Source organism: Plodia interpunctella, chromosome 22, assembly GCF_027563975.2.
Source record: "Plodia interpunctella isolate USDA-ARS_2022_Savannah chromosome 22, ilPloInte3.2, whole genome shotgun sequence".
NCBI lineage: Eukaryota > Metazoa > Arthropoda > Insecta > Lepidoptera > Pyralidae > Plodia > Plodia interpunctella.
Window position 1 is genome coordinate 2,272,906 of NC_071315.1, and position 26,054 is coordinate 2,298,959.

Here is a 26,054-nt window from a genome sequence, read left to right on the forward strand (position 1 = left end):
AAAGAAGAAACGAAAAAAAATCTTATTAGCTGATTTGATGTATTTTTTTGTATTAACTGTGGTGACAGAGTTCCTATCTATTATAGGTACTGTGATGTGCTCCGAGCTACGATCTATGAACCACAAGATACCTATTCTTCTATGTCTACTATTGTTTACTCTCTGATTAGATTGTATCTATATAATCGGAACCTTCGTACGTGCCCATTTATACGGTATGAATTTACTGAAGTATAAATAAATTTTAGTTATCTCATGTCATGCGAAGTTGATTGAAGATTGTTTAAATTTCACCATGAAAAATTTGTAAAATTTCAAGGTTCGTTATCATTTTCACAAAATATTAGGTAACTTGACGACATCGCCTACCATAGTGTTTAGCCAACTTTTAATTTTAAAATGTTCAATATTTATTTAGATAAAAATTTGCATTTTATCGATAACGTCTATGTGTCTCCCCCCTAAGCATTGTCGACGTCGGTAGTCTGTGCAGCACACGATTCGCGGATGATCGCACCCTGCGCTCTCGGTTCTCATAATAATAATCGTGAAAAATAAAAGTGCGCCGTTTATGGCCAGTGATTTTTGACGCCCGGAAGTACTACAATAATTTTTTTATGGTATCGGATCAAGAAATAATTATTTGTAAGTATTTTAAAATAAAAAAATCTCTGTTTATTTCTTGATTTGTGCGACCTTAAAATTAAATTAAGTACTTACTTGCTTACATTTGAACAGGAATTATTTTTCGAAACATGATTTTTCTGAAAGCAACGTTTTTTGAAAACAACTTTTAAACTTAGAATATCTACTTTAAACTTAGAATATCTACTATGAGTACAGATCAGCCTGGATTTTGTTTTTTTTTATTATTTTAGGCATAGAGGTTGTCCGTGATCTAACTAAATGGAAATTTTAGTATTTAATATGAAAAAAGCAAAAATCTCATAGGTTATGGTATTCTTCATGCTCGTAGGTATTTTATTGATTATGCGCGGACCGGAGGTGTAGGGATGCGCTGTGGAAAGCATGAAGGAAGGTCAGGACTCTATTCCTGGAGCACTACACGTGCATGAAGCCACGTGACACTGTTTATATTAAATTTTTAATTTTTTTACTCGTACAAAAGTTACGTAAAAAGGGGTTTTATAAAAAAAACATGTAAATTGACGTATATACGAAATATGTTTTGTTAAAATTTATTTTTCAATATATAAAGGTAACTGTTAATTAAATTAAAAGCAAAGTATAATAATGAAAAAAAAATTGCATATTTATTCATAATATTCTTATTATACTTAAGTAGTTATTTTTTAATCCCCAGCTGTCTCACGTAGGTTTATCAATTTTCGTTGCATGACGAATAGTATATGTTTATAAATTACTTAATAATTAAGATAATTTCAACATCTACACGACACATCAATTAAAATTCGACTTTGTTCCCGCGCTAGAATAAAATCACTTCATATCTTCCCGTGGATTGGGGGATATAGATTATAGAGCCTTGACAGCTGATAGGCAACACCAGTAGGTATTCCCAAATTCTTTCAAAATTTAACGAGTTATTTATTAATTCAATTTGTAATTCTTAAGAATGTTCTTCTTATAAGATATAACTATTCTAGACCTGTCTTCCTCCAGTTTCAATTGGTCTGTGACTGTTACATCGTGAAACCTAAGATCAGCTTAAAAATAGACATTACAATTTTGAAGATTCTACTGTGATTTTACAAGCAGCTGCTAACTCCTTGTTAATGCAATGGCCTGTTAGTTGCTAAAGCTATACAGGGTTACTGGTATCTAACGCATAACCTTCCAAAGGCGCATAAGGTACATAGAGACTAACATCTTTTGTTCTACGACTTTTGTCTAAACGTAATAAAAACAATTTTTTTCCTTTTTTTAGTTTTAATGTCGTTTCTATAAAACGTTAACTCTATGTTCGATTCCGTTACATAACGCTGCTGTACTGTCTCGTGTTGCTTGGCTATTACATAGAAGATGTGTAGAATCGCAAATTAAATTGTTTTTTATGTAAAAAAAATCCAATCCACGAAAAGTCGTTAGAATAAAAATTGCTTGTGTTGATGTACCCAAGTAGTCTTTAGGAGATTTTGCGTTTGATACCAGTAACCCTGTATAGATATCCCTTAGTCGTCCTTGTTGCATAAGTTATATCACTAGTTTATCTCGACCACCAATAACCCCATTATTATTTTAATAACACAATCGTTATTCAATAAAACAAACATAAATAAATAACCAGACCAACAGAATTTCATTTTGTAGACATTTAAGTTTATAAATTACCCGCTAAATTTGTTAGGTACAAATTGAGTTACATAGAATAAGGAGAAGCACTGTCTTTTGATAAAAATTTCCATAATTAGTCATAATAGTAATTGAGTATCGATATCATTCGAATTGCCATCGATAATGTATCGATAGAGAAGGAGTCATTTGTCTCCAGGTCACTGGGACAACCTGATCGATAGTTCATATAAATGTTAGCTCGTTTTATGTGTAAGCCTTCTTGTATTACACATTTATGAGTCTAGCTTTCCGCAATTGCTTTGCCTTCCTTGTAATTTATTTGTTTTTGTTTTATTTATCCTTTGTAATAAAAGCGCAGTGGTTGTTTGAAAGGAAGCTAATTCCCGCGGCTTAGGTGATTTAGTACCTAACATAATTTGCGTGTAATTTATAAATTTTGTTGTCTATAAAATGCATGTCTCAGTCAATTTTTGGGTCATACAGGCTGCAAAACAAGGGGATACAAATAGATTAATTCGGTGATTTAACTGGTTCGATCATACAAGTAGTCTAATAAATAATTTGTTACTTTTTACCACACTAATGGCTTGTCCTGGCTTCGCTTGGGAGAAAACTTACTAAACTAAACTTTCCTTAGGAATCATATCATCTAATGGTGAAAACAGCATGAAAATCTGTGCGGAAGTTTTGGAGTTTGATAGTGAACAGGCAGACGCGGCACAGGTAATTGTGTCTCACTTCTATCTGTTTCTGTTCTCTATTTAATCTATGCATCTAAGGATAAAGATTTGTTGGTTAATACAGCTTCCCCTGCACATCGCCGTAATGTAACCAATTCGTGTTCCCACCAAAATCAAGTGGAGTGTTCCATGGTGAAAATCTGTGGTGAAAATCAATAAATTCCACTGACATTTCGACGTAAGAAATAAGTATCTATCTATTTACATACCAGATATCGTCATTGTTGTGGGACGTGACGATTGCAATAATTATATATCGATAGTACCTAGATTATATTGCGTAAAATGTGTCAACTAAGCACTAGAAAATTGACGCACTCGCGACCTACCTACTCATTATTATTAAATGTTGAAACGTTACATAACTAACTAGCGACCCATCCCGGCTTCGTACGGGTGCAAATATATATATCACATATATATATAAACCTTACTCTGGATACACTCTATCTATTTAAAAAAAGTCGCATTAAAATCCGTTGCGTAGTTTTAAAGATCTAAGCATACATAAAAACAGACAGCGCGCACGAAGCAACTTTGTTTTATACTAGGTACAGTGATTGAAAAGTAAAACCAGACGCCATACAAAAGCCTTTCAGTAGGTAGCAGTTGTCCCGTTTACAATGTCCCTTCCTACAAAGACCATTCATTTCTCCACGATTCATAAAGATAAATACTACAGAAATAGCGCTGTCTACAAAATACTAACCGTAAAGTCTGAACGGAACGTATTTTTCGCGTAATTACATTTTTTTGCAATAGCAATACTAAATATAATGGTCAAGATTGGTTGATAAACAGCCAGTGTTGCCAGGAGACAGCACCATTTATTTATTTTCTTCATTTTCTTAACACTGTAGAATATACTATTAGGTAACTTCTAACTTGTTAAGTCTTAGTTAGTAGAGAATCATTTAAAATTCTTTTTGAAATTAAGAAAAAAAGTTTTTTTTTAAGACTACTTTTTATTTTGTGTAGTGACTAAGACGTCTTGTGTATGTGAACTTGAAGAAAATGAAATAAAATTTGAAATATTTCTTATTTAAAAGTCTTTTTGAGTTTAATAGGTACGTAACAATTTTAGTCAAGTCAGAATGCCCTGAATAAAATCCGACACAAATAACACACTCGTTATGTAAGAATTAGAAAACAACTGAAAGTTATTTTTTAACTTCTGGTTCAAACAAACAAGCGAAGAAAATAATTATCTGTGTAAACCATGTTGCGTTGCGTCCTATTCCGAGTACGAGGGTATCGTGGCCTTGACACACATTCAAGACGAGGAGGGTCGATTTACAAAGGCGCCAATCCCGACGCGGTGGCTGACGGTTGGCATCACTGAACTTTCATTTATAATTCAAATCAACTGACGCATGTGTTACCAACCTTTGAGAAAAAAATCTGCTTTCCTAACAACGAACAATCAGTATGGATTTTGTATTCTATATCTAAATTGTCAATTACAATGCAACTTCCTTCAGAAATTCCTTTATTATTATTCCAGTTTGTTAGGGTACATCTATCCCGAATTTCCAACCAAGCCCAGGTGCGCAACAAGGTTTAAATATAATTTTGTCCCATTTTTCCAACTATAAATCTATAACTTATAGCTACATAGAGACAACACTAAAGTTTACTTTCAATTAACCAGGAGTACCCAGGTCACGTCGTTACGAACACACTCACACAGAGCAAATACTTATATAAGTACGAATGGGACAGGGATCATACGTAACGACCGGCTTTTCTTATCTCTTTTTGTATCTAATTGGGTAAATTTTGCCTCTGGAATTGCAGGTCTGAAGAGTCCGTTCTTATTATTAATAATAATTAGATAAAAATGAAAGTAATGTAAGAGATACCAAAGAGAATTAAATAAAAAGTTACAGTAATGAAAGTCCGCTATTGTATCACAAACAAACAAAGTAAGTTACATACGTAACAAAATTAATCTAAGTTGCCGAAACATCTACTATTTAATAGAAAATTTTGGCATATAACCAAAAGCGCAAAAGTTGCAGGCATAGTGCCAACAACGTGCTTTTATATGTGCCTATCTCGAATGCATTCTGATGCATTTCCCACCCACGTTGAGTAATTGATGTACTTTTGCTGATAGGCTTCGATGGAGAGTGAAACAGAATGGATCGATATTGTGTATATTGAAAAGTCAACATTGATTGATTTATTAGTTTTATTGTTATATATTTTTGCACTCTCCTCTACTTTTTCTATATATCTCCGACGTGGGCTGATTGCATGACTGGTCGATACAACCCTTTCAGTTTGTCTTCTATATAAGAAAATAGAATAATAGCTTTGGCAAACAGGACACGTCTAAGTAATCCGGTTGCTAAACATATTTTTTTAGCTACAACATGTCCCACTGCTTTTTATCATGTATCCGTGTCCCTGGTCTTTTCGAAATGTTTTGCCGAAATTTCTAAGTTCATCCGACTATCTCGTCCTAAACCTGCCATACATATTAAGGTGATTAAAATATGGCAGCAAATTGGCACAAGTTACGGATACCAACCAACAATAGACACGTTAGAAAAAGACAGATAAAAACAATTAGGTAAATCTCACTTTAATAAACACAAATTAATTTGTTTATTTCTTTTGTTTCAGAACGCGCCCGCCACAATGGAGCACACCGTCAAATAAAAAAGAAAAAATCTTATTCCAAACATAAACACTTTCAAGAAAATGTCATTTGCCTAGTCAAAGTAGAATAAATCCACTCATATGCACAGAGACGCTCCGTACGTCTTCAGAGATTCAGTAAAATTACGTCAAAAACTTCTACAGAGAACCACTACGTACTTTAAAGTGGTAGAGTTTGTTAAAAAGGACGCGATACGGTATTTCACGTATGACTACGAAATACACCAATCATAGTATAAAATATTATGAATATATTCATAGGTAACTGTTATCATTCGAAAAATCTGGTTAAATTGAAATTTCTTTGACTTACCATAGACAATAAAAGGTATAATTTTAAGTAGATATCGTAGCCGTAAATAATTCAGAATTTAAAAAAAATCGTCAATAGATTTGCCTTTGGAAATTTCAAATAAGGAATCCAAGATGGCTGCAAAAGCAGAGCCGATAGGGCCGCGAAATGGACACGAGTTGGCGCCATTGAACACTCGCGCTGACGGGTCAGAAAGGCCCCATGGGGTGACCATAGTGTTACAAGGGTCTAGGGGGTCCCTTCAGAGACCTGAGCCTGGAGAAGACAGAGCGGCGTGGTCAGGCAAGCTGCAGTTCTTCTTGTCTATTATCGGATACTCTGTGGGGCTGGGAAACATCTGGCGGTTTCCGTATCTGTGTCAACAAAATGGCGGAGGTGAGTTTATTTTTAATATTGTCTATGGTATAATCCATATTTATTTATTTTTTATGATTACAGTACTTAATGTACCTACATAAACCAATAAATGCAGACTGCACATTTCATTATTACATCAAACTGTTCGAAAGTATTAAATTCATAGCTATTAAGTTTATAAAATGTGAGTCTAGAATTGAGCAGACTATTTAAAAAAGAAATATACAAAGTAATGTTTGGGATTGGACGGTATTGACTGAGATTATATAATGTTATCGATCGTAGCTCGCCGTAGACACTGCTACGATAGCCTTTGATTTCAAAATGTTTTCGTAGACTTCATAGCAGATACTTAATCTGCTAGGAATCTCTGCTTATTTTGAAAGTGTGTGTGTCAAATCATATACAAATGCATTATGACACATTTTCAAAAGGAATAAACTTGCTTTAATTTAATTAAGAATGTTAAGAATTTTTGATTAACTAACTGTGCTCCACGGATTTGCTCATGTCTCATGGCTCTTATGTCGTTTATCAAATCGAACCAATAATTTGCAGTAAATATTTTTGACAGGTGTTTCTATTATTATATATCAAATAGTCATAGACACAAAAAATTGCCAACTAGCCAATTGATATCTGCTTGTAGGCAAATAAATACTACTTATATTTTAATAAGAAAGATACTAAAAGCTGTTGTGTTGTGTAGATAAAATATAATTAATTTAATATCGGTTGGAGGTTAATTATACAGCATAATAGCATTGATTAATGGATACAAATATTGAGATAAACGGGTTTTACCTAATGTCAAAAAACAAAATGATTATGTAATTTACGCTAAGTTATCCATACAGACTTGATCTAGAAGTAAAGTTTAATTATTGATTGGTGTACAAACAGCTTTATTTTGATAGATAATCATTTTACGAAACGATTTACTTTAAAAGGTTTAAAAGAGTATTTACAATGTGTTAAAAAAGTATAGAAAAGAAATGAGGGCGCTGTCTCTTGTGGCTGGCAACACTGGGTAAATATCAACCAATCTTGAGCATTCTATTTGTTATTGCAATGGCAAAAAATTTAGTTCTTTAAAAATCAGTTTTCTTCACTTTCTTGACAGACTGTACACGCTTGCAATCTATCAACGTAAAACCAATTTGCGAAGTATATTCGTATGGCGTCTATTTTTAGTCTGTACAATGTTTGTCATTGATTTTAGAGCTATCGTAGGCGTGCTACGACCCACGCCTACGACGCGCTAGGCGGTCTACGACGGATTCCGCATTTAGAAAAGAATTTTTTTGTTTTTTTTTTTTAGCGTTGCAGCTTGTCAAGTTTTTACAAAAGCTCATGATTGACCAGAACATTATTAATATTGTTATAGAATTCAATGTAAAGGTGAATATTAAAATAACTTGGCATAAGTATATAGATGAAACAACAGAATAAACATTTTTAAACAAAACTCAAATTGATTGTAATAAGTATTAAATTAAAATAACAATTATTAAATAAAGTATAGATTGTATTATTTTATTTGATTTGAATTAAAGATTTCGTATTTCAAGAAATGACGAGTTTTTTAATTAATCTATTTCTTAAGTAGCCCGTGTTTCATTCCACGTTATGTCTACACAGCTGTACCTGTCACGTCATTTCTTGAAATACGAAATCTTTAGTTCAAACTAAATTTTAAAGTGGTACTATACTAACTACTTAGTCTTGTCTTGTTTAAAATCTATACTATACTATTATTATAAAGGGGTAAACGTTTGTGACTTTGTGTGTTTGTTTGTTGAGGCGGGTAATCTCCGAAACTACCGAACCGATTTCATTTTTTTTTTCACCATTAGAAAAGTACATTATCGAAGATTGCTATACGCTATATTTTATCTAAAAAATTGTACAAGAGCGAAGCCCGGGGCAACATCTAGTTAATAATAAAATTATGCATAACAAAAAACATTGTATCATTTTTTGGCAGGCGCTTTCCTCATCCCGTTTGCCATCATGCTAGTGCTGGAGGGGATCCCTCTCTTCCTGATAGAGATGGCGATCGGCCAGAAGATGCGTCTGGGCTCTCTGGGCGTGTGGAACACCATCCACCCGTGGCTGGGCGGCATCGGGATCTCCAGCTGTGTTGTGACGCTGTTCGTCGCGCTGTACTACAACGTGATCATCACCTGGGTGTTCTTCTACCTCTTCAACAGCATCAGGGTTTGTTTATTTTGTTTCGTGTCTTCTCTCTCTTTCCTGCATAAGAGAGAAAAGTAACCGTAGTAAAAAGTGTTAAAATTTTTAAGATTCGTCTGTAATTTTCTCTTTCGTCTGCCTGACGTCAGCCCCGTTGAGAATGCTATTGTTGTCTATCAGCTGTCCAGCCTATTTATTCCTAATATTGTATTAGATGTCAAAAACTATATTTTTGCCTTTGCTCACTGTTGCATTTGTGAATTTCAATCTTTCGATTATTTTTAGTTAACTAATTTTGTAACAAATATTATATCTACATTTATATATTTAATCATGTACCTACTTAATATTTACCTATTCGATATCCAGGCCCTTAAATGTGATGAAAACTTAAAAATAAATTGCTGACGATCATTATACCACTTTGGCGAGCTTCCAAGACAAGGAGTACCTACTGATTCCATGCTTCTATGTGAAAATATGTCTAAAAACAAAAGGCTTGCTCATTATTATGGTGTGGTGTGACGACAAAAGAGTTCAAGCTTTCATCGATATTTAACGTGATATGATATTTATAAATAACTCGGCAGTTTATTTTATTGTTTCATTGGCATTAAGCTATCCGGATACCGAAATTGACTTTGATAAAAATATATAAAAAATAACAAAAACGAATGGGCTGATTAGAGTTAATCGAATGAACCTTTCGGCTTTCAGTAACGATTCATTCGATCATATCATTTAGTATTTATAACCTGTGACTATTAATTGTATTTTTTTAAATTTAGTTTGTTAGTTTTTATTTAAGTAATTGTTGTCATTTAATGTTCATGTTTGATTTATTTCTTAATCAATCAATCAAAATTTACTCTTTTAAATAAATAAATGAAGGCATTGAAAATGAAAATACTCAATTTAGAGAACAACCCACATTTTAGATCCAGCTCGTTCTATGGAGTGGTCGCGTAGGTTTGCGTAAGAAAATTAACAAATCTTATAATACTTACGTATTTAACTACTATATTCATCTGAGAACCGCAGCAGTTGAACGTCGGCGTTCATGGTCCATTTTCATAATTAAAAATATTTCAGTTTCGACTTTTTCATGCCAATGTAACATTGTCCCCCTGTCGCATCATCTGCATGTCTGTATGAACGCTATTATAAACTCCAAAAAGTATCTGTCAGATTTTTCTACGGTTTTCACCAATAGCTAGTGTGATATCTGGGGAAGATTTAGGTATATAATTTACTATGATTTTACCTGAGCGAGGCCGGGACGTGCGGCTAGTGATCATTAAATTACTAATTCTTCTCCAGTTGACAGCTGACCAGCTGCCCTGGGCGCATTGCCCTCAAGACAACGGCACAGCTGAAGCAGAGTGTACCAAAGCGACTGCCACCGTCTACTTCTGGTACAGAGAGGCCCTGGACGCGTCGCCCAGTATCGAGGAGCCGGGAGTGCCCCGGTGGTGGATCGTCTTGTACCTGTTGCTCGCTTGGATCCTTGTGTTCTTCATTGTCATGAAGGGGATCCAGAGCAGTGGGAAGGTGAACATTAAAATTACAAAATGTGGTCGTCCGAATCAAAAGGGACCTTATGGCGGCTAGCACTTAGGTCTTTATTGCCGTTGTTCCAAAATAAAACAACGGCAATAAAGACCTAATGCTAGCCGCCATAAGGTCTTTTTTTATTTGGACGACCACAAATAGTTTGACTCTTTTAATTTACAATCTGCTTGATCAAGACTCATCTTCATCTATCTCTTCTTATGTATAACTTCTTCTGTAGCGAGAGTCAGATCCTCTGCGGCTGCGGTGATTAGACCGGTTTTGGGGTCTGGGACGGCCCTGGGCCCACAAGGGCTTTAAACTCTCTCTGATTTTCGCGCGATTGGCGACGCCGTGAAGCCAACAATGTCTGCGCCCTGGCGTCTGCGTCAACAACCTTCAAATTTTGAAGATTCGCTTTTGATTTTACAACCGGTTGGCTTGACGTCAAATTCGGAAATGTTATTGTTGTCTATAAGCTGCCCAGACTGTGTCCCTTAATCGCCTCGCAAAACAGCGTGTATCATTATAACAAAATTAATAGGATGGGGTTTTGAAAATTTCACAAAAAAGAAGATAAGATTTCAACCGCTACTTATTCTTCATTTAAATTAAATACCCTGTTTGTTGTAAAAACATATTTATAAAAATCAAAAATTATCGAGAAGTGAGTTTATAAATATATAGAACTTAACAGGCACTTTTTTACGTCAGTTCTCATATTAAATAGTAATTTCTCACAAGCTACAAACTACTGGTATTTCAGAACGACCACTGCTGAAAAGAAATGCCGAAAGAAACTCATTAGAACAGTGTTGGTCCCTATCATGCCAGAAGGGCTTATCCTATTATATAAATTAACTTCCCTTATAAATTAACTGAGTGTCAGACTGCGCCAGACAGTGTGCAAACAGAGAGAGATAGCGGGAGATCGTAAAGAAAGCTGTGTACGACTCTAACACCAATATGGACGCCTCAATGTGACCACGACCGACAATGTGAAACGACAGAGAAGGATAAATTAAATGCGAACTTAACTGTAAAAGTGTTATCTTCCAACTTCATTTAGTATTCAGTCAATCAGCTTCGTTTAAGTATCCTCGTGAGTTTAGTAAACAGCTAATCCTTAATTATCAGGTGGTGTACTTCACATCTCTGTTCCCGTACGCTGTGCTGACCATATTCTTCGTGCGCGGCATTACGTTGCCTGGCTCTGCTGATGGCATCATACATATGTACAAACCTAAGGTATGTCATTTCATTCATTCATTTAATTACTTCATCGTTCATTTCATTATTTGAACTCTACTTTCCAATGGTTCATATTTCTGTTTTGAATTGTTAACTATTAAACTATTATGAAACCATTGTAATTCTTTGCGTACCGACTGTCACCAACTATATCCGAATAGACTTTCCCGGACAAATCTTGTGCCTCAGCTTTGTCGGTGGCCAAAATAATTATTATTACGAGTGCAAGAGTTAAGGTGCAGGGGACAAGAAAGCGATCCTTAGTTTAAGGCAAGCCGCCACACTCATAACAAACCATTGATCATTAGTGTCTTTCGAGCAACGTGTCTTCTGACTGAGAGTACTAAGCCTAATGGCTGCTCCACACTGACGTCGAACAGTTTGCCAAACTTTGGCGGATTCGGTATACATTGCTGGTTTTTAATTGCGGTAATTAAAAACATTTATACTAACTACGCAATATTCACGTACTCGTGTCCTCATGTGTCTGATTTCGGCTATAGTGTGGAGCTGGTATAAGTCTAAGAGTTCAATCTGTTCACGAATTTGCGGCTTTATGCGCGTGCGCGTGCTACTTCTTGTACATTCAAACGGTGACAAGACGCAGGTTTAGCTGTTACTGTGTTTCATTGTATGTCATCGTATTAATTTTAAACACCTGATATTTCTTCCAGCTGGAGAAGCTCCTCCAGCCAACAGTCTGGCTGGACGCGGCCACCCAAGTATTCTACTCTTTTGGTCTCGCGTTCGGTTCACTCATCGCCTTCGGTTCCTACAACCCGCCTAACAATAATTGTGTCCGCGACGTCCTTCTAGTGTCAGTGTGCAACGCGCTCACCGCCATCTATGCCTCCGTCGTCATCTTCAGCATTCTGGGCTTCAAGGCTTTCACCATGACCGAGAATTGCATCACCAAGTAAGTGTTAATCAATTTTAGTATCTCTTTTTCGGTTTAGATTTTAATTGATTTAAAAAAAAAACGTATTTACATTGGACCTCATTAAAAAATTGTATCATCAAATAAGTGCGTATTATCTAATGTATGTGTTTTGGTATCTGTTTGTTCACACTCAACATGGACATGGGTATGGTCAGTCTACGGTCAGCTGTGTCAGCTGTGTTATAAGAAATGCGATAATAAAAGTCATGTTCCAGAATTGTGTCATAAATTCTACTTTTCTATTTTTGCATGAGCTCGATTGGAAAATAAAAATGGGTAGTAAGTATTCGAATGAGTAACTGCGATATTAAGTGTAAAATCTATGATATTTTTGGGTCTGAATTATGTATAAGTTTCATTTCTTTATTTAGATAGTAATATTTTTAAAGTGGAAGTTTATCATGCTCTCAATTTACAAATTCTGTCAAGATTTGTCTAACATAATCAACCTTATATTTTACTAATTCTTTCCACTCCGCAGGCAAATCAAGATCCTGGCCATGCATCACGTGAACGGCTTCTTCTTGAACTCGACTCACGACTACTACCGTGAGGAGTTCCCGAGACTGGAACCTTCAATCACCGCTGCTCTCAACCTCACTGAGTGCACCATTGGACGGCAGCTTGAGGAAGTTAGTATCATCTTTTACGTAGGAGATGTATCTAATTATCATTTAACTACACTAGGCTCAATATAATTTCTTACTAACACAGCCCACGAGTACAATAAGTGATGTACCGAATTAAGGGGATTAAAAATGAAGACACTGCTCGCCACGACACAGGGAATTCTCATATATATTTTACAGTACGAAATAAATATTTCGCTTAAAACGTATTTATTTATAATTTATTTAAGGTGAAAGCTTAACTTGATAGACCGTGTACAAAGTCCCGAATTATTTAGATTTTCATTTCCTGTATACAACAAAATTTATTTAAATCGTGTTTCAACATTTTAACCTCTTTTTGAATAAGTATTTGTATGTAGATGAGGTGGTGGTCGTCTTTAGACAGGATTGAAAATTGAACTATTGGTTAGAATAGAAACACTGGAAGAGATTTAGAATTAAGAATGGTTACAGAAAATTTAAATTCAAAATATATCTTTCAAATCGAGTCCATTTATCGTTGGTAACAATATTTATCTTACACTAATAAGTTAATATGATGCTTTTACGCAAAATAAATAATAATTCTCATCCCAGGCAGCAGAAGGCACTGGTCTAGCCTTCATAGTGTTCACACAAGCGATCCTCAAACTGACTCCTGCGCCGTTCTGGTCGGTGACCTTCTTCCTCATGCTGCTGTCCCTGGGGCTCGGTAGCCAGATCGGTATCATGGAGGGTATGCTGTGCACCATCTTCGACATCGACTTCTTCAAGCGGCTCAGCAAACCTACCATCACTGGTGAGATCATTCACGATATTTGACGACCTTGATATTTGGCGTAATGATCACCATGCCCGTCCTCAATTTGGATGTGCTGGGTTTCATTGCACGGGTAAATATTTATCCATATGAGACAACTATTTGTCTGCTGCTTTGGGTGAATTGTAATAATAAATAAATAATAAATATATTAGGACAAATCACACAGATTGAGCTAGCCCCAAAGTAAGTTCGAGACTTGTGTTATGGGATACTAACTCAACGGTACTATATATTTATACAAATACATATATCTATATATAAAAATCCAAGACCCGGGCCAATCAGAAAAAGATTACTTTCCATCATGACCCGGCCGGGGGTCGAACTCGGGACCTCTCGGTTCAGAGGCATGAACTTTACCACTGTGCCACCGAGGAGTTGTGGTGCCCGTTTCTGTGTTTGTGTCCTGTGATACAAACTTAGTGCTTTGTCTTTGAGAATTATCCATTTAAAAATATGATAAAAGCCTTCCATTACTTGTCTGGGAGCGAAATAATTGTAAAAGTCAATCTAAGGAAAGGGTTATAAACTCGAGATTCTTCGATAGGTTAGCTATCTCATGGCAAAATTTAAGAAATCATAATTTTATTACGAAAAGGAAAAATCCTACATACGATTATAACTAACATATTTCGTCATCACAGAAATTATCTGCAACACACTTCGTTCAAATCAAACTCGTCAATGTTATTTTGTCTATAACGTGTTCGCTGCAGGTGTGGTGTGCACTTTCTGCTTCTTCGTGGGTTTGATCTTCACGACCGGCGCCGGCGAGTATTGGCTCAAGATGTTCGACTCGTTTGCCGGCACCATCGGGCTGGTGGTCGTCGCGTTATTGGAGATGATCTCTGTCATCTATATCTATGGCCACGAGAAGTGAGTTAACTTCTATCTTGTCTCTGTTTATAGTAATTTGGCTATCTCACACACCACACATACATAAAAAATCAAAACCTTGAGTCCCCTGAGCACAGAGGTCAGCCTTAATATGTTTTCACTGTTTTATAACCAGATTTAAATGATGTCATTAAGTTTGTTTTCAGGCTTGCGTATCTTTTAAATTTTTTTCAATGCTGACAAGTCTACATCGTAGGTATATTAATGCCAAAAAAAGTTTTTTATTTCGTCGAATTTTAGTAACGCGCTTGGCGCGTCGTTTTATAACCTAAAATAGTATTTGTCATTTCTTGCAGGTTCACCAACGACATATACGAGATGACAGGCTATCGACCCGGCATCTATTGGCAGGTGACCTGGCGCTACGTGGGCCCCTTCATCGTGACCGGTATCCTTATATCATCTGTGGTCTCCATGCTTATTTCCCCGCCAGAATATAGCGCTTGGAACGCCGAGGAGGTAATTTTTGTCACTTTTGTTATCTCTGTGAGAGTGCCCAATCTCTGCCATTTTGTCGAACAGAGTGACACAGAAGATTTTTTCATTCGTCTCTTCTGTGATCGTATTATTAGCTGTTGCTATGGGGTTATTAACTAAGTTAGTAGGTAAAATCCAAATTCACGTCAAAATCGTCATGGTTTAGACGTGAAAGCGTGACAGACTTTCGCATTTATAATACTTATTAAGTGTATAGATATGGAAATATGCATGTCGACATTGCAATTTATTTGTTTGTTGAAAGACATTGGACACGTTACATTATGTAATAGTAACCAGACTTTATTTAATGCCTATCAAAAAAGTATGACATGTATGTCATTAGAGGCCTTTTTTTCTTTTTATTGATCTTTGCGTCGGTGTACGTCTTTTGCTATTTTTTTTTAATTTTGCCATTATTGCCGTGTATATCACACACGTTGAAAATTTTAAAAACAAACGGACAAACAAAAGTCCGTGGTCCACTGTGATTGATGGACTGAACATTTCAAACGAATATAAAAAAACGTATAACAATTAAACAATTTTATTGAATTTATTGATATTGCATTAATATATATACGTTGTGATATTAATTTAAACAACTTAAGTACATAACTACTTAATTATTATATACATCTCTTACATACTAAAAAACTCGTATATCTTAAATTTCATGTCATTGCGCTATTAAACCGGCAATATTACCTACAATGACATTTTTGAAACATTTTTATGGCTGTTCTGAAACGCGCTCAGTTGAAAGCCGCCGTCATTTATCCGGATAATCCGAATATATTAGAATAGAATGGCGGGAAAGTTAGTCAGATATTTATACATAGATAAAACATTTAAATTTAAAAGAGAGTAATTTTTTGAACACTGCACACATTTTTACAATACGCTCAGTCACGGAATACTTACCTACAATAACTTACAAAAAAAAAGAAAACATTGAAAGAAGAAATCAATATTTCGACTTTCTTTAAATAAACGTTAGAATTTTGGCATATTCTGACATGGACTTCTAAACCAACACAATGTTGTCATCCAAATTAGTTCATACATATTTCGCAGTGAAAAAAAAATTACCCTGTATTATTCCATTGTTAGTAAAATCTACTTTTTTTTTCTAATGTCAATAACAAAAAATATGGAGCTCGTACATGCAGTCGTCAAGAAAGCGGAGAAAAGGATTTTTGACGAAATACATTTTTTAACTACTTTTAAACTTAATACTTGTAGTTTAATATATATTACTTTTTTTGCAATTGTAATACCAAGTAGAAAGGTAAGGTATTGGTTGATAAACAACCAGTGTTGCCAGCAGGACATAGCGTCCTCATTTAATTACTTCACTTTCATGACAGACTGTATGACAGTGATGTGCTATGACGTCACGACGTTTGAGTCAAAAATCTTTTATTCTGTTTTTTTTTAATTTTTATTTTTATTAAAAGACGACGCGACGTTTCATCATTGTGTTATGTTATTTTAATATCTACATATATGCATTTCATTTTTTGCCACTAACGAATTACGAAGCACACTTCGTCCGACATTTCTTCGTCACCATCTTAGCCTTCTTCCAGTAAGAGCTCCAGAACAGATCCCAAAACGCTATTCTCTTGTGGTACAACTGGTCCTTCATGCTCATATCAAGGTCTATGTTCAAATAGACCCTGGACCCTTCAGAGGTGATAGGGAGCCACTCAACTGGGAGGAGGTCTGTGACGTTAGGCGTGGGGTTCCTGAAATTGGTTACATTGTGAAATGAAATTGGTTACATCATTGATGTAAATACTCACTCATCTGAGCGTTTCCCGGTTCTTCCGCCGTCATAGAGCGTCGGTGCCCACGGTCCGCTTTATTTTCAATTCATTATTTCATTTTGCCAACTCTTTTATATCTATGACGTGCGTGATGTCATGATTTTATATTCTATGTATAAAAGCCTAATAACCCCGTAATTAATAAAATTTATCAATATTAAATTTACGTTTTTGGTTAATTAAAAACTTTCATGGATTTTATTATTTACTCGGACGAGTATTTTAGATGTAAAATATCCCGGAAATTCTGAACGGAGGGATTACAAAATTAAGTGTTCATTAGACTTGTGAATCATTACGTCATTTATGACGTTCTATCATTATGTGACGAAAGCTAAGGTATCAATTACGTTACCTGGGTACTTACCCATACTTCACGAAGTTACTCCACATTGTAGTCATTCGATTACGCATAATTTTCTGTTCGGCCGTGAACTTCTTCCCCGGACTGACGGAGTGAAAGAGATACTGCAACTCCTCAGTGTGGTACGCCCCAACTCCTGTTATGTTCTCATATATACTCCCTCCGATATACGAAAAGAGGTATTTGTACACCTTTTTGGCACCTTGTTCTATAAACCTAGTGACCGAACTCTCTATAGCGCGGTTCAATATGAAATCTCCCGACATATCGATCAGTTCCAACATTGCGTTACTATCAAAAGGCTTCCCTCCCATATAATACGAATGAACAATGTTTGTTAATCTCACCAACGCGTCCTCTTTCAGATCAAAGATTTCTTTGAAATTGTCATATATGAAGGTGCTCGCTTTTTGGTAAACTTCTTCAGATTTATTGGCGAATGTGTCGAATGCTTCTTTACTGTTGTAACCTATCATGATTGGTGTATTTTTGATTCGAAATGGATTCCTTAAATGGAATTGGTCGTCGGTTATGAAATTACGTACACTTTCGTAACGTTTCTCTTTGCAGACGGTTAAAACCATGCCCAGTTTAGAGGCACCTTTCATGACTGTAAGGGGATCGACTTGCTTTAAAAATTTAATAGAATCATCGTTTGTAGTTGAATTTGTACTTCCCAGGTGGTTGGCTAGTTTGATCGCTGCACTGTAATCCGGTTTGACGAACATCCTCCTGGCTTCGGCTGCGCCGCTTTGGATTATAGCTTTGTTGAAATAAGTTGGATATTTTGAATACAGGTGCAAATCGACGGACCCACCGCCGTAACTCTCTCCTGCAATCGTAATTTCCTCATTGTCCCCTCCAAAGGCGCCTATATTTTCGTTGATCCACTTTAAAGCGTCCGCTTGATCTTTCAACCCCTGGTTTCCTGGTACCCTAGGATCATCGAGGCAGAGGAAACCGTAAGGACCTAACCTGTAATTAACAGTGACAACTATGATATCTTTTTTAACTAATAATTTCCCGTGGTATAGACCAGCGCTGCCGAAGACGTAGCCACCGCCATAGAACCAAACAAACACAGGCACAGACTCCTTCAGTGCAATTTTCGGTACGTAGATGTTGAGGGTCAAGCACTGGATGACGCCACCTTCGTTCATTAATATCTGTGGACATTTCACGTCTGGATCCGATGCGTTGAATGCCTCGTCAAATTTGGGATACTCTGATGATGCCTGAAAATATTTTTTTGAAAGTAATTTATTTACTTTATTTATTGTTTCATTTAGTTAGTATAAATATTATTTTATTCAATTGATTTATTTCAACTTTAATACAGAATTGCAATGAGTTATTATTAAATAGTATAGATAGTAAATATAGTTATGTATGGTCTTTAAAGTATTATAAAATTGAGTTGTTAAAAATAAAAAAAAGTTGTTAAAAATCGTCCAGCATATAGTTGGAACTAACTGTTTATTGTTATTTAAATGGTTTTCGCGTGGATATATATCATAAAATAATCGCGTAGAATTTATAGAAATAGTTATTACCTATATCAATTGTATCGACTATCTCCAAGCGTGTTTATGACAATATCTAGAGACAAACAGATGTATATTCGTGACTTAGTCAGGTTCTTGATAATAGTGTATTCAATCGCATGGATAAGATATCACGAATGTTATTCATAAGATTTGAAATTTATTGCAGATTTGTATTCTATGTATGTAGGTATACTTACTCCAAAAGGATTTTCCTCGTTGACCAAAGCATAAGGGACTCCCAAAAAAGTATAATATCCGTCTTCTTTTTGCCCCACGATAGGACCTCTTTTTGTTATCACCAATTTTTGACAAATCATAACATTTGCCGCCAAAACAAAAACAATCCAACGTAAGTTTTCCTTCATATTTTTACTCTATATGCTATACCTAATTTAGTAAATGGCCACAATATTTTTCCTAAGTAAGATGTAAAAAAATACAAATTTAAAAAAACGAACACTGATTGTAATAAAAAAAAATAAACAATGATTGTTATAAGTCGCGTTTAGTTAATGCACTGAAATATTGCAGCCAGTTTTTTATATTTTATACTTGTTTACGTATGATGTCACCGCGGCACTTGGGTTCCTCCCATTTTGAGGAAAATTGTTTAATTTTATTGTTGTTAGTAGTATGACTCAATCAAATTGTACTGAGTATTGGCTGAAGGGAACAATTACTATTGAACTATTGGCTAGTGCAAACGTACATAAAAATTATCACGTAAAACTAATATTTAAGACGACTTATACTGCAGCAGTAATGATGCCATTTTCTTGTTCAGATAAAATAAATTAATAAATTAAATTGAGTCGTCTAAATATTTACATAAATTAAATATTTAAGAATGTGTGTGAAAAAAAGTAATGAATTAGAATAATGTAGGTACATTGATGATATGCTGTTGACCGTAAGCTACGTTTTTTTCATGTTGCTTACCGGTCATTAGGCGTCTGCCTTAATGTAGGTACTGTGATAGTGAATTTCTGGTAATTTTCATATAAATTCGCTCGATAATGAAGATTTATAAAAAAAACATAAAACATTTATCAAAGAAATCCGACTAAATAAATGAATGTAATGAAATATTTAAATAAAAACTTAAGTCAAATTTAAAAAGACAAATATGTTTCACAGGGCCACACGGTGAAGAAAGCTTACCCAGACTGGGTCCTCATAATCGCTCTCTTCATGATCCTGGCTGGAGTGCTTCCGATCCCAGTGGTGCTGCTCCTCAGGAGGTTCCAGTGCCTCGCCTTCGACGTGGACATCCACCAGGGCTCCATCAGGAGGATCGAAACCACAGTTTCCACTAAGGAAATGATGAGCGATCAGGACGTAAGTTTTTTTTGTTTAATTTCGTAACAGCGCGCGTTCTGGCTGTAAATATTATATCTGTTCAATAAATAACTTTCAATAAATATCTGTTCAAATTGGCAACCAAGAAATAAGCAATAAAAATACTCAAAATGCAAGTAATCCATTATTTTTGGAAAAAGAAAATACATACAATAATATTTCTGCTGATTTGTGCTATTAATATTTATTTAATTAGATAAAATTCAGTGATAAAATTCACTCAGTGGTAAAGGCAAGTGAAATAAAAATGTAAAGGTAATTAATGATCCAATGATTTTACTTTATCTGGTGTTATTTAAAACAAAGTTATGAGGTTTTAAACAAAACGCAGAACGCTTCGAGACGAATAACAGAGAGAATACCGATTTCCCTTTCGCTTTGCCTTGCTAGCATCTCTCTCTTCGTCTTATATCATGACTCCACTGGAGTTAGGTGAGTGGGATTATTCGTTAAAAAAGGTTTCATTATATCTGTACATACTTTAATGAACTTACATTATAAAAATACATTCGCAGCAGATTAATAAATAAACAATCTCAACGAGTAATTATACTTATGTATCTATTTGTCATTAATCCAAGTGTAACTTGTAGATAACTTTTATCTTTATTGTGCTAACAGTATTGCTAACCGCGTTTTTGCTAATAACATTAGTCAAGACTTGATCCTTGATAATTGATAATAACTTTAAATCTTGTACAAGTTCTTGTCTTGATTTGATTGATTCAAACCTGGATGCCAATGAACAGAAAAAAATATCAAGTGATTGATTAATTAATTATTACAATTAATTGAGTACTTAATTAAAATTTTCTGTTTGAGATTTTTTTTAATGAAAAGTGATATGGGAATATCGAGGATCAAATGAGACAACAAAATGCCGATTCCAGACTTTAGTAACCTCTGTACAGATTGAAAATATTTTTATAATTATTTTTTTATACCCTGGTTAAGCTAGTGCCAGTACAGACGATACGATTCGGTGCCTAAGATCCAATTTCGACCGATCGTCGGAAAGGGATGCACTTATTTAATAGAGAAGGAAAGTTTTGCTTCTGTTTCTTTTTTCATTGGTATCCCTTTCTGGCGGTAGGTCGGCGTCTGCCAAAGCCACAGATACTTGAGCCAGTACTCCCAAAAACCTTTTAATGCAAGGTACATTATTGCTATCTCTTTCATTCTGTGGCCCGACCGGTCTTATGTATTACGAGGCATAGGTATGATGTTTATACAGCGACTGTAACATCACCACTATCACTACCACCACTCTTTTGTTTTCTTTCCAAAATAAAGTGTAGTGTGCGTACAATAGTTTGAAGGCTCAGTGTCACGCTCAACAAAATGCCCAACACTGATTTTCAGCCCTTACTTCTTACGCCACAGACGGATACATAAAAAATTCGAAAACACAAATAGTAAATAGTACTTTAATTAAAAAGTTCTCGACCTCGGTGGCGCGTGGTGAAGTGCTTGCCTCTGAACCGAGAGGTCCCGGGTTCGATCCCGGTCGGGTCACGATGTAAAATGATATTTTTCTGATTGACCCGGGTCTTGGGTGTTTATCTATATATGTATTTGTTATATAATATAGTATCGTTGAGTTAGTATCCGATAACACAAGTCTCGAACTTAATTTGGGGATAGCTCAATCTGTGTGATTATTGCCTATATATTTATTTATTTATTATTGGGAGAGGGTTCCAAATATTCTAGTATTATCTATAGCTCATCGTCAAATCGGCTCGTCTGCTAGTATAGTTTCCGCCTTAGTTATATGTAACATACATATGTATATACAGTCTGGGATAGCATTGAGTATGGGCTATTGTAAATAACTGTGACGTCGAGCAGGTGATTTCCCCGGAGAGTGCGCCGCCTGCGCCCGCGCAGCTTGTCGCTGATGCCGCCGGTACCAAGTTCACCATCGGCGATTTTGACGTAAGGATATATGCTTGATGACTCGTGTAAGATAAGGGCTAAAATTACTTACATATCTAACAAAAAATTGCGTTCAATTTGATCATACTTGTATGAAAAATGATTTTATAGTTGTATAATTTTTTGTGTTTATAAACTCAATTTTTGTGTTCTGAGCATAAATAATATTATTTATGCTCAGAACACAAAAATTGAGTTACTATGTGCATTTTTGTAATAGGTATAGAACAAAAAATCAAAAGTATAAAAATAATCTTTAAATAATATGAACTGATGCCATAAATCACTACATTTTTTCAACATAGTGTTGTGGAGCTATTTCGAATATTCGCAAGTCGTATGGACGAATGTATTATGGACAACATTCAGAAATGAAACATATTACGTACGATAGAGAAAATAGCCAGCTAATTCACTTTTCCTGTCTTTTACACGCCATTGTCTGCGGTAACCACTTTCCATCAGGTGGGCCGCATGCGTGTTTGCTTGCTCAGTAGTATACCTAATGAAGTCACTTAACTATGAAACATATTGCGGTACATAAAGTATACATACCCAACCCAGTAGTTATATATTTATACATCTATAACTGACAGCCCTGTATGTAAATATCTTCCGTCCTACTCTATAGGGAATGGACAGCAGCGACGATAGACCCAGCAAACGCCTGCCGAAGAGCATCATTCGCAGCCGCCCGAAGAAATAAATGTTTGTCTCGCTCGCTCACGTACTATGCATGCATTCTGTTTCTTTCTTGCATGTTCTATTTTGTTCTAATCCGAATTTTAAAACACTTTTCTCTCTACTCTGACAATACAAATAAAGTTAGGTTTTTAGTACGTCGCGTCAGAATTCCGCGTTGGTAAATCTCAGCTTAGTCCTCATATGTATGCTCAAAATAGCGGAGCTAAAAGTTCGCGTTGCGAGCTGAAATTTGTGAACATGGAATTCTAACGCGATGTATTATTTTTTTTTTATATATCTTTATTTATGTTACAATATTTTTATATGAAAAATACAAGCACTACAAAAATACACCAACAAAACCTAGGTTTATACGTGGTAACCTATAGGTTTATACGTGGTAAGGCGAGTCACTACTCGTTACAATTTTACTCAGTTATTATATAGTTCTTAAGCATTCATTTATATTTGGTTGTACTGATTTCTAAATTAATTATTTTCTCACAAATATTGTTAGGGTATTCATTAAATATAGATGGCAGAAAATACTCCCACATTCTTTTACCATGGATTAAATTAATATCGAATTTAGAATAAATCCGCCGAGGCCAAGACTCACTCATAATATTGCTTCCCATTTAGCCTGTTACACTGCGATTTGATTCTGTATTTTTTGTTTATTTATTGAATACTACATATAATTAATAATTATTTAGTGTACAAAATTGGTTATATTTTAAAGCCTATTGTGTCTCACTGCTGGGCAAAGGCCTTTCCTTTCTGGAGGCAGAAATCGTTTCCCGATCCAATGTAGTTTCCCGCCTTTCTACCAATTCCTCATTATTCTAGCAATGATTAAAGTAGCACATATTTTATACTTTTTATACTTTATTTTCTATAAGGCATAATTATAGAAAATAAAGTATAAATGTCAATATCAATAGTATCTAATCAACAATCCTCCTCCACAGTCATCATCAGACTCTGAAGACGGGGAGGTGCGCACGTCCGGTCGCTACGAAGCCTCGAGCAGTAGTGACGATACTGACGATAATGAGCTCCTAAACGCGCGCGGCCGGCTCGCCATGATGATTAGTCACAAACCAACCAATTTCAAAATGGAGGTTGCCGATTGACCCGAATGGAGCAATGATAAATACAGACTGTCAAGAAAGTGACGAGATTAAATGAGGACGCTGTCTCATGTTGGCTGGCAACACTGGGGGTTTCAACCAATTTTGTTGTTTAATAAAATCAGTTTTCTTCACTTTCTTGACAGACTGTACGTCAGCTGCGTTACGCGTATTCATCAGCGCGATAGAATAGTGTGGCGCGCCCATCTCTTTTGCGCACTTAATTGTGTGATTGCGTCACACGTGACGGCATGGACATATTAATGATTCGTTACAGCTTGTCAAGTATGTGTTGGCTGTCAGAAGGGAAGCCAATTAATTTGTTAGCTATTATAACTTGTATTTTAAAACACAAGACTTATATTTGTCAGACTATAATTTGTGCCATTTTCTTCAGAAAGAAGGCAAGAAATACGATGTATGTTTTAAAAAAAATAAAACATATAGTTATCGCTTATTGTAATAAATATATAATACTACTAGGAAAAAAGTAATTACACAATGGCAACTTGAATACAGCAAAAAAAATATCAAGAATTATAAAAAAATATTAACTGTCCATGAAAAAGGATTAATATTGAAAGCAAGAAATACATTTTTTAAGGTTATAATATAAACAAACTGAAAATCTCATTATTAGATACCTACTAAAGAATAGTTTTATGTATTTTTTAAAGAAACAATATCAATTTCAAGCTTTGTTTCAAAATATATTTATTCTTAGATGATAGATAATACAAATATGTTGGCCAAGTTGAGGAAGTTGAGGGTAGGTAGAGATAAGTTGTTGATCACTTTAGTGAATTGTTGAAATCAAAATGATCTGCACTCTGTGATACCATTACTTGCCGATATAGATTCATAAGTTTTATTTCACATTACAGAAACACAGACATTAAATACATACTCGAAATTTATTTTTACTGACAAGTTATTAAATTCAGATAATTCGATTAATACTTATTTACAAAATAATTAATATGTGTGCTAACAAATTTTATTTTTTTGAAAATTAATTTAAATATCGGTAAGTATTCTTAATACAAGTGCATACATAGCCTTACTCTATCTATAGTATTCTAATTTCGATACAAAACGTCACTAAATTAGTAGTTTTAAGTGTAAGTGCTTCTCGCAGCACGTGATTAGGATATTAGCTGTATGACACAACTCATTAAAAGTAAAAAATAAAACATTATTTTCCATTATTGGTAATATATAATACCGGTAATTATTTATTTTATTATTAGTATTTGGTACGTGTATGCGTAACATAAAGTCTGTCAAGAAAGTGTTGAGATTAAATGAGGGCATAGTCTCCTGTTGGCAGGCAACACTGGTTGTAACCGATTTGACTATTTGGTATTGCAAAGGCGAAAAATGTAGTTCTTGACAGACTTATACTTTAAAAAATTTGGTATAGCTTAAGCCCCGGATTTAAACATTCTAAAATTTCTAAGTCCAGAGATCAGAAATGTCGAAGTTGGTATGACAAAAGCACCCGATACATTTTGCTGTGGGCGGAGCTATACTGTATATTGTACATATATAAATAATATCTTTTTTATATATGTAGGTACTACTGAGCAGACAAACAGGCATGCTTATTATTGCTTATCTCAAAAACTTGTTTCATTATACGTCGCCTATTTATTACAATTTATATAATTTTAGTGAGCTGTGTCGTACATACCTGAATTATAGAATATTTAAAATTAGAATTCTGGATCAGACTGGAATGTAAGTCGATGATTGTCACTTTTTAATTATATAGATTGCATGGGCATTACTTTACGAAGTGTGTAGCTCTTCAACACATATTGTTGTCCAAATCGCCTATAGGCATTTGCTATAATTTTACGCCATCTCGTGGCATTTAAACGATCGTTGACAGAGAAAAGTGTGACATCATAATATTTTCCATTTCGCTCATACAAATGTGTAGTCTAAAAATATAATAACTAGGTAGTTCTATCTCATGTGACTTCGCTCACCTTTTGTTTATAGTTTTATCTTCGTTAACATTCTACCAGTATATAATATATATATGTACTTAAATATGCTGATGGTTTCGTGTTCAGTAGGGTATGGAATGTT

The 26,054-nt window shown here is 35.0% G+C and overlaps 2 protein-coding genes across 3 annotated transcripts; one reads left to right on the top strand and one right to left on the bottom strand.

Moving 5' to 3' along the window:
- Positions 1-467: 467 nt before the first annotated feature.
- LOC128679658 (uncharacterized protein) lies at positions 468-24,485 on the top strand. Of its 2 annotated transcripts, XM_053762045.2 has the most exons (14): positions 468-645; positions 5,649-6,372; positions 8,342-8,574; positions 9,871-10,101; positions 11,239-11,349; positions 12,027-12,268; positions 12,774-12,924; positions 13,501-13,702; positions 14,443-14,602; positions 14,920-15,082; positions 19,981-20,181; positions 22,054-22,140; positions 22,772-22,848; positions 23,796-24,485. In XM_053762045.2, the coding sequence occupies exons 2-13, from the start codon at positions 6,111-6,113 to the stop codon at positions 22,844-22,846; spliced, it is 2,118 nt and encodes a 705-aa protein (XP_053618020.1). In that variant the 5' UTR covers positions 468-645; positions 5,649-6,110; the 3' UTR covers positions 22,847-22,848; positions 23,796-24,485. The 2 variants fall into 2 exon arrangements, with proteins under 2 accessions (XP_053618020.1, XP_064292750.1); XM_064436680.1 differs by lacking the exons at positions 468-645; positions 22,054-22,140; positions 22,772-22,848 and having other exon boundaries at positions 5,960-6,372; positions 23,796-24,102.
- Positions 16,535-19,341, bottom strand: LOC128679661 (juvenile hormone esterase). Its single transcript, XM_053762048.2, has 3 exons — positions 19,041-19,341; positions 17,300-18,531; positions 16,535-16,851 (listed from the first exon to the last, which is right to left on the bottom strand). Exons 1-3 carry the CDS (start codon positions 19,206-19,208, stop codon positions 16,638-16,640), a joined length of 1,614 nt encoding a protein of 537 aa, XP_053618023.1. The 5' UTR covers positions 19,209-19,341; the 3' UTR covers positions 16,535-16,637.
- Positions 24,486-26,054: the final 1,569 nt, after the last annotated feature.